This window comes from Lycorma delicatula, chromosome 1, assembly GCF_047948215.1.
Source record: "Lycorma delicatula isolate Av1 chromosome 1, ASM4794821v1, whole genome shotgun sequence".
Classification (NCBI taxonomy): domain Eukaryota; kingdom Metazoa; phylum Arthropoda; class Insecta; order Hemiptera; family Fulgoridae; genus Lycorma; species Lycorma delicatula.
The window spans coordinates 29913620-29925653 of record NC_134455.1 but is presented as its reverse complement, the minus strand read 5'-3'; the positions used below and the strand labels follow the sequence as shown (position 1 = coordinate 29925653).

General features: G+C 31.3%; 1 protein-coding gene across 1 annotated transcript in view; it reads left to right on the top strand.

Moving 5' to 3' along the window:
- The window catches only part of LOC142317459 (cilia- and flagella-associated protein 206), a 102973-nt gene that overhangs the window by 26609 nt on the left and 64330 nt on the right, over window positions 1-12034 (top strand). The window contains exon 4 of the mRNA XM_075354026.1: window positions 713-959. Within this exon, the coding sequence (XP_075210141.1) occupies window positions 713-959 (247 nt within the window). The remainder of the gene's footprint in view (window positions 1-712; window positions 960-12034) is intronic.

The following is a 12034-nucleotide window of genomic DNA, read 5'->3' as shown; positions in this document are numbered from 1 at the left end:
TGGCGTGGTGAGAAGTAGGGGGAAACAAACCTAGGCAGTGGACAGGAGAGAGTGTGTGTAAAAAACAAGAGATGTGTGCATGGATTAGTATGGGAACGATAGAAAAAGGGTGTGTGAAAAAGGCGATAAATAATGCGTGATATGAGTACGCGGAAACTATTAAGATGACAAAACCGTCCGTCTGACTGGCGCCAGAAGTATCGATAAAGAAAAAAAACCGAAACAAACCTATTATAAAAGTATACAAATGACAAGTATACGAATGAGAGCAATAAATTTACCAAGCCTATAACAAAAACAAGACCCAACCCTAACTTTGAATTCATTGGAATAAACGCAACTTTACGCAGTGGCGTAAACAGCCGCAGCTACAGTTCTTTACTACCAATTGCTATACAGATCTATATACTGATATATACAAATATACAGATCTACACAGATGGAACTATACAGATCTTAATTAACCTCAAAACTATTTATGAATTGAGAGTGACCAGTTTTAGAATTTTATTAAATATCCTTTTTACAGCTTTTTTCGTGTAACAAAGTCTAGTTTACTTAAATCTTAATTGTTCCCATTCTCTTTTTCCAACAAGGCATTACTGGCGTGGGTTTGGTTTTCTAGTTGTGCAGTAAATAATCGGGAAATAGCTAATCCATTAACCGATTAAAAAGTTTATTCTTAATAAATTTATTTTCTTTTGCATTTTAGTACCAACCATACTTAAAGAGGCTTGTGCTGCATCATTGGAAGTACTAAAAAATGAGAAGACATCAGTTAATAAATCAATCGATTTACTTTGCAAGTTTCTCTCCGATTGTTATGTAGAAACTCCAAATCCAAAGGATCCTGAATTAATCGATATAGTTCTTCGCATACCTCCTAAAGCATCTAAGGAGATAATTGAGTTTTTCAAAGATTTACTCATCGCTAAACGTCAAATGGATGATTTTATTGGGTATTTAACTAAAAGTGTACATTTTTTGTAGTATAAATATATTATGTATTAATGTAAGGTGTGTATATTAAGAAGATAAAATAAATAAATCTTCAGTTTGATCAGAAAAAGCCATAAGTTATAAAAATAAATAAGTTTATTTATTAACTTGTTCTTCTAAAATACATTTTGATAATTTTTTTGTTTATGAATGTTTATGATTTGCAGAAACTGCATAAGTTATAGGCCAAAGAAGGAAATAAAGATTTGTGGCCCTAAAAATAAGCCGGAATCCATTAATACTATGGAAAATCTTTTTCTTTAAATGATATTATAATTAAATAAATTAAATCAATATACATTACAATATATAAATTAAAAAAGAATTTAATTATGTAATTAAAAATGAAAAAATGACTGATTGTGAGATCAAACTAAAAGAAATTAAATAAGTTAATATAATAATAAATAGAGGAATCAATTAACATAACTTTTAATTAATAATAAATAGCATTCATTTATTTTATTTAAAAAATGTTTATTATTATATTATCGTCTTCGTCATCATCGTCTTTCGTCTTTCATCTTCATCTTCTACTCTTCTGTGCAGTTTAACAAATCCCTGCACACTACAACTCCCTTTGAAGTGTTCAATGTACTGTGAGAAAATACCTCAATGTCCATAATTCCGATTTTCTTAGCTTTAAGTAGTCGCAGTGATTGATAGTCGTTAACTGTTTCAACGAAAAGCCCTATAGCAGTTTTTCGCGTCTCTTTTACCGGCTGTTAAGATTCGATTTGTTCAGTAAGTTTAATCAAAGGTTCAGTGAGAGGTTTAAAGTCTTGCTGAAGTCTTAATTCAGACTCAATCTTTCCTCTTGTCAATTCGCTTTGTTTTCTTTTAATACTCCTTCGGATCTCAGCAATCTTCGCGGTGATCCGCTCGTGATCCTCTAAGGCAGCCATTTACGTTTCGTCTGGCCGTCACCATCGACTTCCTCTTTTTAAGTTGGACAACATTTTAAAGCTTGCACGCTAGCGCTAATGCTAGCTTGAACGCTTTAGAAAACTTTCATTATTAAACACTTGTAAAATATTTTAAAAAGATATCGAATTGAAATCTGTAACGATCCTTTTCAATATCCCTTTCGTTATCGATCACTAAGAATCCACTTTTTGTGCGATTCCAAGCCTCGTTGTAATTTATTTAATTTTTCAAACGTCATATCTGGTGTCACACGGTCGTGATATTAGTGTCTCAGGTTTCTTTCGCCCTGACGAAAAACCATAAGAAAATTAACAATATCATGAACCAATTGTTTAGGAATTTTGCTATACGTCTGACTCGTGTGAAAGAAATCATTGTTGTGTCGACCCATGGTAAAACATTTCATTATGTTATTTTGTTTTTTGCATATTACATCGTCAAATATCATTATTGAATTCGGTTCGGTCTCTTCAGGTGGTACAATAACATCATTATCGCTATAAGGATATTCCTTCAACATCAGTAAGTAAACTGTTAAGAAATAAATATTTCAGTTTGTACAATGATTTAGAAAAAATATATATATGTGGCTAAACCTCAAACCGTAAGGATCAAACAAAAGATTGAAAACTGCATTGGTCTTACCAGAATTTGAAGGATCTACGACCAAACACTTAATATTGTCGGGAAAAAGAAGACTATGCCTCTTTCGAATTAAAATCAATTACATTTCCTGTTAAACGATCGAAGTTAACTACTGTCAACTTCTGATTCTGTTCTTCGGTTTTCATATTTACTACTAATCATATCTCAACAATACTACTTATTTTATATAGTCCTTGTCTATCCACGAATCTTGCTTCTTATCAAACCCCAACCAACGAACAATTAGTTTTATTACCCTTTCGTTTTAATACTTTTTTTACCAAGTAAACGTTTCCGTACTTAGTTTTACTCAGTTCTTCGGCATAAAAACTCCAATTTACTGCTTCTCCTTTCCCATCTTTAAGAATATACGTTACAGGCTGTGTCGTTTTAATCTTACAGATTGTAAATATCTCATTCGTCCAATTCGGAAGATACCCTTTTGCAAATATCTTTTTATATTTACTTATTCTTACCTTATCACCAACATTAAATTTATTAACAACCGAGCACTGTTGGTTTTTTCGTACTGCTTTCGATATATTTAACAGCACTGTTCATTTTTGTATATCACATCTTTAGGTTTAAAACCTCTAGTATTATAAGTATTATAACGTAGTATTATAACGTTTTATTAAATCATCCAATATACCTACCCATCGGTAATTCCATTGCTCAGTAAATTTGCGCTGCATGTTAGATTTGAGGGTTTTATTGAACCGCTCAACTATTGAGGAGTATGACAAATAATGAATGATATTAAACTTTAGGAGTAAAGATTCTAATTTTGAATAAAATCATTCCCTACAATCATCAGTTTGAAAATGTTTCATTTTATATTTATAAAGCTCAGCTCAAGGACCTTTACATCATCCGCTTTGTTACTCTTCAAAGGAAATGCAAAAGCGTATTTTGAAAAACAATTTATAAGAATATATTTCTCCTTTGTTAACTTTAGAATAACCAATCATCTCTACTAAATCGGCTTTGTATAAGTCATCGATTCCGTTAAGCTTGACAGATCTTGTCGGGAAATTTCTGCGAGCTTCTTGTGAAGCTTTTTTGCTATACGTTCTTTAACATTCATGGTTGAATACATACTGGTATTAAAAATATTGTGTAGTTAATTTAACATTAAGAAAATAAAAAACAAAATTTCAATCACATGTTTTTATTTCTAATCACATTCATATTCGGCGTTAATACAATTTTAAACAGTCAACAGATTTTATTTAAAAATAAAAAATCAAATAATATAACCATTCATTTAATTCGGAACGTAATTTTTCATAAGAAATTGCCGTACAAAGATTCAGTTTGACCACACTATTTTCAGTGCTTAATTATGACCTTTTACTTATTACTTTTAATTCAGATCTTGGAAATTTATCTTTAATTACGATTAAATGATCAGTTGATGCAATTCTTCTACCCGTTATGTATCCGATAAGCCAGGACTTGCTAATTAGATCTTCTTCCAATGTTACGATTTCTCCATCTGACGAAGAAGTAGTGATTCTGATGTTGTAATCATTTTTTCTTCCTTCTCCCAGAAAGAAACTTTCCAAACACATCTTTTCACCTTAACCTTTCAACAAGATCTGTAACAGTAAAATAAAATGATTAAGTTAATAAATATAAATGATTGTAGTAGTATAGAAACCTTACATACAAGAAAATCCCTCCCTCCCCTGTGCTTGTACGTAAGGTTTTTTTCACGAGCGCTGATTGGTCGAGAGCCTCAGGCCTCTTTCACGACATCGACCGCCACTTACCAGTTAAATTCTCACCACGAAAGCGTCTATCTACCACTAAAAACACACCAAAACACGACTGGTTTTTCTTCAAAAATAAAAAAGTAATACATTAATAGTACATTCGCCTGTAATCACCCCCCCCCCCCGATCACTTTACTCCAGTAAGTAAGTAACTTATACAACACATTAAAGAAGATTTCCCCCACCACCACCCCCTGTGCTTGTATGTAAGGTTTTTTTCACGAGCGCTGATTGGTCGATTCTCCCCCCCCACCATTTTATACGTAATCACCCCCTCACTTTAAGTTAACATTAATAACACATCATTATTAAAATTATTTTCATTATAAGACTATGAATTTTGAACGAATTGATTATATTAGTAAATTAGTATTTTGTTACAAAAATCTGTCCGAGAAGAATGATTTAATTACATTTTTAGATAATATAGATGGTGATATTGAACAATTATATAAAAAATACACTTCTAATCCATTTACAATAGAATTAATGTGTGAATATAATAAAGATTTATTTACTACATGTAGAAAAAATCTTTATAAATCAATCAAATTGTAAAAAATAAAACTTCGTGCAAAATAAGTTGTCTATTGAAAGCGCTTTTAATGATTTAATTGAACAATATTTTGAAATGAAACAAACTAAATAAAGAAATATCTGTTTCTGAATTGATGTTGCATATTCAAATACCAGATACAAAACAAGCTTTAGGTGGTTCTTCAATAAAACACTCGTGGAATGTTGGTGAAAAAAATTTTGTAGATATTTATGAATTTTTAATGGATATGAAAGATGTGGTATTTAACGCTATAAGATTACAAGTTGAAAAATATAAAGGAGACAATATTAAATATTATAATAGTCGTTGTTGTAGAGTTGGAAAAATGCGTGGTCGATAAATGTGATTTTTGTAAAGTTACTTTGCACAGCAGCACTCGATTTGCTTTAAATGTACGTGAAAATCCAACCGTCTTGAATGAAGAGTATTTACAAGCCTATGAAAAAATTAACGAATCTTTTGAAAGATTTATTCAAATGGGAAATGGATGGGCTATGAATCAAATATTAAGCTTGGATCTTTCAATATCAGAATTCGATTCATTATTTGATGGTAATAGTACATATTTACAAACACCGAAAGCTCTATTAAAAATACACGCTATAATAAATGTACAAAATGATGATGAAAAATGTTTTTTATGGTCAATTCTAGCACATCTATTTCCTAGCAATAATAATAAGTATCGTGTTTCATCCTATAAACACTTTGAAAATAGATTAAACATGAAAGGAATAAAATATCCTGTTTGTGTTAAAGATATTAATAAATTTAAGCACAAAACCCAGATATTGGTGTAAATTTCTTGTGTTATGATATTAAAGATAACAAAGAATCATTTAATTCTAATGATGTATATATAAAACGTGTGAATGGCAATCGAAAAATTGTCATTGTGTTTGAAGATTTTCGTGAGAAAATGATTCACATAAACAAGTTGGATCTTTGTCATAATATATCGGCACCACATTTATCATGGTTTGCAGCACTCAAGGCGACAAAAGTAGAATTGTAACTTGTTACAAACCCCGATATGTATTTGTTTTTTGAAAAAGGCTTTTGATTCGCGGCGGGGTATCGATGATTCCCAACCGTTATCCACTGGCAAACGATCCCAATATAGACAACTATGATGAAAATAAACCGACGAAATTTATTAAATATTACGATGCGTCATACATTGTTATGGACAATGTATGACGCAGCCGTTACCAGTAGATGGATTCAGTTGGTGTAATGAAAATGAACTCGAATATTTGTTTACAAATGTGCAAAATGTAAAAGACGAAGAGGAAATTGGTTACATATTGGAAGTTGATTTAACATACCCTCAACACTTACACGAAACACATAGAGATTACCCACTTGCGCCAGAGAGAAAATCCATCGGAAATAATATGCTTTCTCCATTTCTTTCGGGAGAAAAACGTTCACCGTGTATAAAACTATTGTGCACTCTGGAAAATAAATACAAATACGTTGTACATTATAGAACGTTAAAATTGTATCTTCAACAGGGAATGGTGATGACAAAAATACAGATCCGTTAGTTTTAGACAATCTCCGTGGTTGAAAAATTACGTTTCGAAAAAATTTCTATGCGTGGTGCCACACAGATGATCCGATTGAAAAAAGTCTATAAACTATTAATCAACAGTGTTTATGGTAAAACTATTGAAAATTTAAGAAAGCGAATCGATGTGCGATTAATCAACCATAAATTAAAATTTTAAAAATTAAACGCCAGCCCGAGAGTTATTATTACATTTATGGAAACGATGTGGTTGGAATAACAATGTTGAAAAAAGTAAAATTTAAACAAACCCATATATGTAGGTATAACAGTGACGGATTTGGCAAAATTAATCATGTACGATTACTATTATAACCACTTTTTACCTAAATATGGCCATGAAAACATAAAACTGCTAATGACGGATACAGATTCGTTATTATACTCAATAGTGCCAACAAATCAGAAAAATTTTGATACACATCAAAAAGATGGAATAATTTACGGTCGGGATATAGGACTTTTAAAAGATGAAATGGGTGGGGTGCCAATCTATGAATTTGTCGGGTTGAGACCAAAAATGTATTCAATGCCTTGGGGGCGTAGACAGGAGGATTTAGAACAAAAAAATACGGCCAAGGGAATTAAAAATAGTTCTCGTATATTCGATAAAGATTGCAATTTAAACTTTTAAATTACGAGCTTTATAAAGACTGTTAATTCAATAAAAACATTTCATATTCCACCTCGATATCATTACGTAGTTTTAACCACCAAATATACTCGATTGATCAATGTAAAAAAGCTCTTTCTCCACATGACGACTAAAGATTCGTATAGGAAAACCTTATAGTTACACTCCCATATGTGGTGAAAAAAGTTGATGAATATTTATTGAAAAAAAGAAACTAGTTTAATATGCAACATCAATGCTGCCACATGTAAATTCTACATAATGGTAATTATGACCATTAGCCGTTTTTCTCATACCCTTGTATATTATATAAACGTCTTTAGAATTGTTAATTTCATTTAAATCTGACAGTGTAAGATCATTGAACCTTTGCGGTAAAAATATTTTACCAAATCCTTCAATTGCAGCAATAATTGAATCACCATTTTTTGTTTTTATAAACTCTACTTTTTGAATTCGATAACACCTATTTTGCTTCATTTCATTAATTTTTTTAATATTGTTGCAATAATTTAAACTATTTATTTGTCGAAAATATTAGACATTTTTACGGTCGATATAGAAATTAAAATTATTTAAAATTAATATTTTATTGATGATGAAAAAAATTTTTTTTTCTATTCACAGCCTCAGTAATTGAGTAATAATGTCAATAAAAAGAGCAACACCGATAGTGAAAGAATCGCCATAAAAATGAATTGAATAAAACATTACAAAACTACATCGCTCAAATCGATCCAAGAATTGTACGTTTTATCAAAACCCAACAATTTTGCATAGGCTTTGTCGCCTTTGCGTCGTAAAATTTTCTCAATTTGGTATACATCTTTATGTTTGGTTTTTTATAGTTCGTGATGGTAAAAACGCCCTTTTATGACTTCCTTTCGGGAAACAATTAGTTCATAGGTAACAGGATTGTATTCAGTATGAACAGGGTGTATTTTAAATATTTTATTTGTCCAATTTGGTAGATAGCCCTTTTCAAATACTTTTTTATGTTTACTTATACGAACACTGTCGCCTATATTAAATTTAATTTTTACAACTTTTTTCTATCGTATTTTTTATTTAAATTTGCCAAAACTTGCGCTTCGTTTGTCTTGTTTACATCTTTTGGCTTAAATAATGTAGCCGAATGTACAGAATTATTGTATTCGTCTAAAAGTGATTGCAAAATATCTATCCATGTATAGTTGCCATATTCTGTAAATTTAGTCCACATTTTTGTTTTCAACGTTCTATTGAAACGTTCAATAATGGTGGCCTTTTTATCTGAATGAGTGGAATAATGATTTATATTGAATATTTTCATCAAGGCCTTCACATGTGGATTGTAAAATTCCTTTCCCTGATCTGTTTGAAAATATTTCATTTTATGTCTCTTTTCAATATCAGTTCCAAAGCAAACGCGACCTCTTTACCCGTCTTATTCTTTAACGGCACACCGTATGCAAATTTAGTAAAACAATCAATTATAGTCAATAAATAATTATAACCTTTATTCAATCGCGAATATGGAATCATTTCAACTATATCCGCTTGCACTAGGTCGTCTAGACCCTTTAATTCCGTCTTTCTAGTAGGATAATTGCGTCTAGCCGGCCTGTGCAACTCAATTGCCAAATCAGATTTACACATCCTAAAAAAAGAAATGGAAACAATAATTTACTCGTCTTGTACTTCTGGAATATTCAACATATTGAATGCTTTTTCATACAACAATTCCATCTTTTCTATTAATTCATCAATTTCCATATTTATATTAAAATTATTACGTTTTCTTTTAAATTTCAATTCTTTGTAGCAAGATTAAAGAATCGTATACTGTTTGAATCTTTTAATTTTTGAAAGACAATTTTAAAATGGGGATATATTTTTCTAAGTTTATTCAATTTATCATCAAGAATTCTATATTGAACACGAACAGCATAATATTTATAATCTTGTTATTATTTTTATCTAACATTAAAAGACAATTGTCACTTTCATCGCGCGGATAAAGTGATGATAACTATGGGGTGGCTATTGTTTTAATTTTCTTTACATTACCATTCTATTCGTCAATTTGCAACTTGCGTTTTAAATTTACATGTTCAAGTTTATTATTTTCAATTTGCAATTGTTTTCGGTTATTTTCTATATATTCCAATTTTGAATGCAACTAAGCAAAATCATGATTATACGACTTGAAATCTTTAATGAGAAAATCTTATATATCATAACATTTATCGTAAAAATCCTTCGATATCCACGAAGCAATATTAAAAAACAATTTTTTATAAACATATGTACCGGTAATAATTTTAGTTGTTTCATCATTATTACCACTTTTAATCGTATAGGCGATTCCTCGAATCTAAGAAATCGCTCTATTATTGTAAAATGTAAATAATTCTTTCGAATCTTTATTACGAAACCAGTTATCAAACCGTTTCCCCCCATCATGACATAATTTTGTTGCATTAAAAAACCCGTATTTGTGTCAATAATTAGCTTAAAATCACCAAATATAGCATATGAAAAATTGTCTTTTATTTGTTCATAATAAATATCAATTAACCTAATCATTTTATTCTATAAAAAATAAAATTTTTTCATCAACAATAAAATATTATTTTAAAATATTTTCAACTTTTTACAATATTGCAAAAATGTTTGATAAATTGAAAGGTTTAAATTTAACCAGAAATTACTAAATATAATGTATTTGTAGCCTTCGAAACAACTTATATGAATTATTTTACCCCTACAGATCTGCGGGGTCAAATATTCTCTATTTTTAAAATTGCAAAAAAACAGCGTCTTGGCATTTTGTGTATTTTGCTATATTTGGTGATTTTAACACATTCACTGCCATGCACATTGTTGGGCATCTCATTTCCCTGTGCCAGCCATTTTTGCCAGTTTAATGTATTTTTACAACAATATCTTAAATTCTAAATATCTCTAAAAGTACTGAACAGAATTGAATGAAATTTTCTAGTTACCTTTAATAATGCTTCAGGGTGTGATATCTGGTAAAACAATCTCCTGGGTGTAGAGGGATATTGCAAGAAATGCAGAGAAACTTAGTTGGGCTGCGAAGTTTCTTTGATTTGCAGACCTTGCAGTCTCTAGAGGGTCTTTCCTTCTTCTTTGTAGCTGGGATATGGATAAGTTTATGTTTTTTCATCTGTCCATCTAGTCTGTGCACAGGATCAATCTTATTGGGGGCTCTTATTGGCAAGCTGGGATGATAAGGTCCAGGAGAACTTCGATCTATAGCATTATCTTCTGTAGTTGTTTGGGTTTCAAGCATTTCCTTTATAATTTGTTGCATGTAATTCAGAAGTTTTGAATTGGGGTTCTGAAGCTTATACAGAGCATGTGAATTGCAAAAAGCAGCCAAGAGGAAATACATGAATACTTTCTTCGTCCATTTATCAGTTTTTCACATGAAGGGGTAGTACGAAAGGTGCTGATCAGCAGTCATCTTCTCCATGCATGAACTTATTATAATCAGCCACACATTCTGGTATGAAAATCTTTTTCCTGGGATCTCTTTTGCTTTGAACTTCTACCATCTGTGCTGAATGAATGTTGGACACTATATTTAGTACACGTTTCTCTTGCCAAGACTGCAGAAGGATTTTATCTTTACGCTTGAAGGTCATTTCACCTTTCTTTAGAGTGCCAGCAACAGAGAGCATTTTTTGAGGAATGCCACGATTTTTCCTTATGGTCCCCACAACACCAAAACCCCTCCTTTCCAGCATTTGAGTTAGTTTGACGCTGTTATAAAAATTGTCCATGTAGACAATATGACCTAAGCCTGGGATGGTGCCAGCCGGTTCATAACAGTATCTACAAGTCGTCCACTCTGTCCACAATACACTTCTAAATTACAAATGTATCCAGTTATACTGTCACATACCATTCTCAAAATGATCCCGTATTTTATTATTTTGCCTGGATTGTAAATTCTAAAACCGAGTCTACCTCTTCACGCGAGCATACCTTCATATAAAGCAATTCTCTGACTTGGTACGTAAGCTGACTTGAAACAGGTGCAGAAAAAATCCAGTATGTGCCTTACTTTATACAGCATATCATTAACATCCCTATTTTAATTATTATTGAATAAAAAATTTTTGAATTAGGCTAAATCTGTTACGGGACATTGTATTATTGAAGATAGGAGTGGCAAAAATATCTGAGGAACTCAAGTATATTTCGAGAGTAGGTTTCTTTATAATGCCTGTAAGCATCCAAAGTCATAAAAATTTCCTCATCTCTTCATTTGTCACGGGTTTCCAGGCATCAAACCTGCAGTGTTGGGTGAAAGGTCTAGCCACAAATGACAAAAATTGTTCGTTATACCGATTGGTTTCAGTTACAAGAAATGACAAGAAGGCTGGCGTGAAAAACATAGTAAAATACTGAAAACAGTCTCTAGGATTTGCTGGAATGTTTGTTATGCCTGACTTGTCTACTATATACTGGTTCATTTCCGGGTATATCAGTATCGCTCCATTCATCAGAGTCAATTTCGGGAATATTTTGATTAGTTGAAGGCCTACCTGAATTATGTTGTTGAACTGAAGGAGCAAAATTACTCACGTTATTTTCCGTTACTACATCATCATCATTATCTGATTCATTATCACTTTGTTCATTCATCATTATATCTTCATCACCAGAATCTTCGTTTGCAAATATGTCGTCTAAAACTTGCTCAATTTGCTGTGAATCTAAACCTATACTACGATTATACTTCGCAGAGGACGCTATTTTCATAGCTTGTAAATGACAGATAAAAGTTCGATTATAATCAAGAAAAAACTATCGAACGATTATCGAAAAAAAATGCATAAATCGATAAGTTAAACCTTTATGTATCGATAGCCAAAGCTTCACGTATGTTGACTGCCAACAGTAGT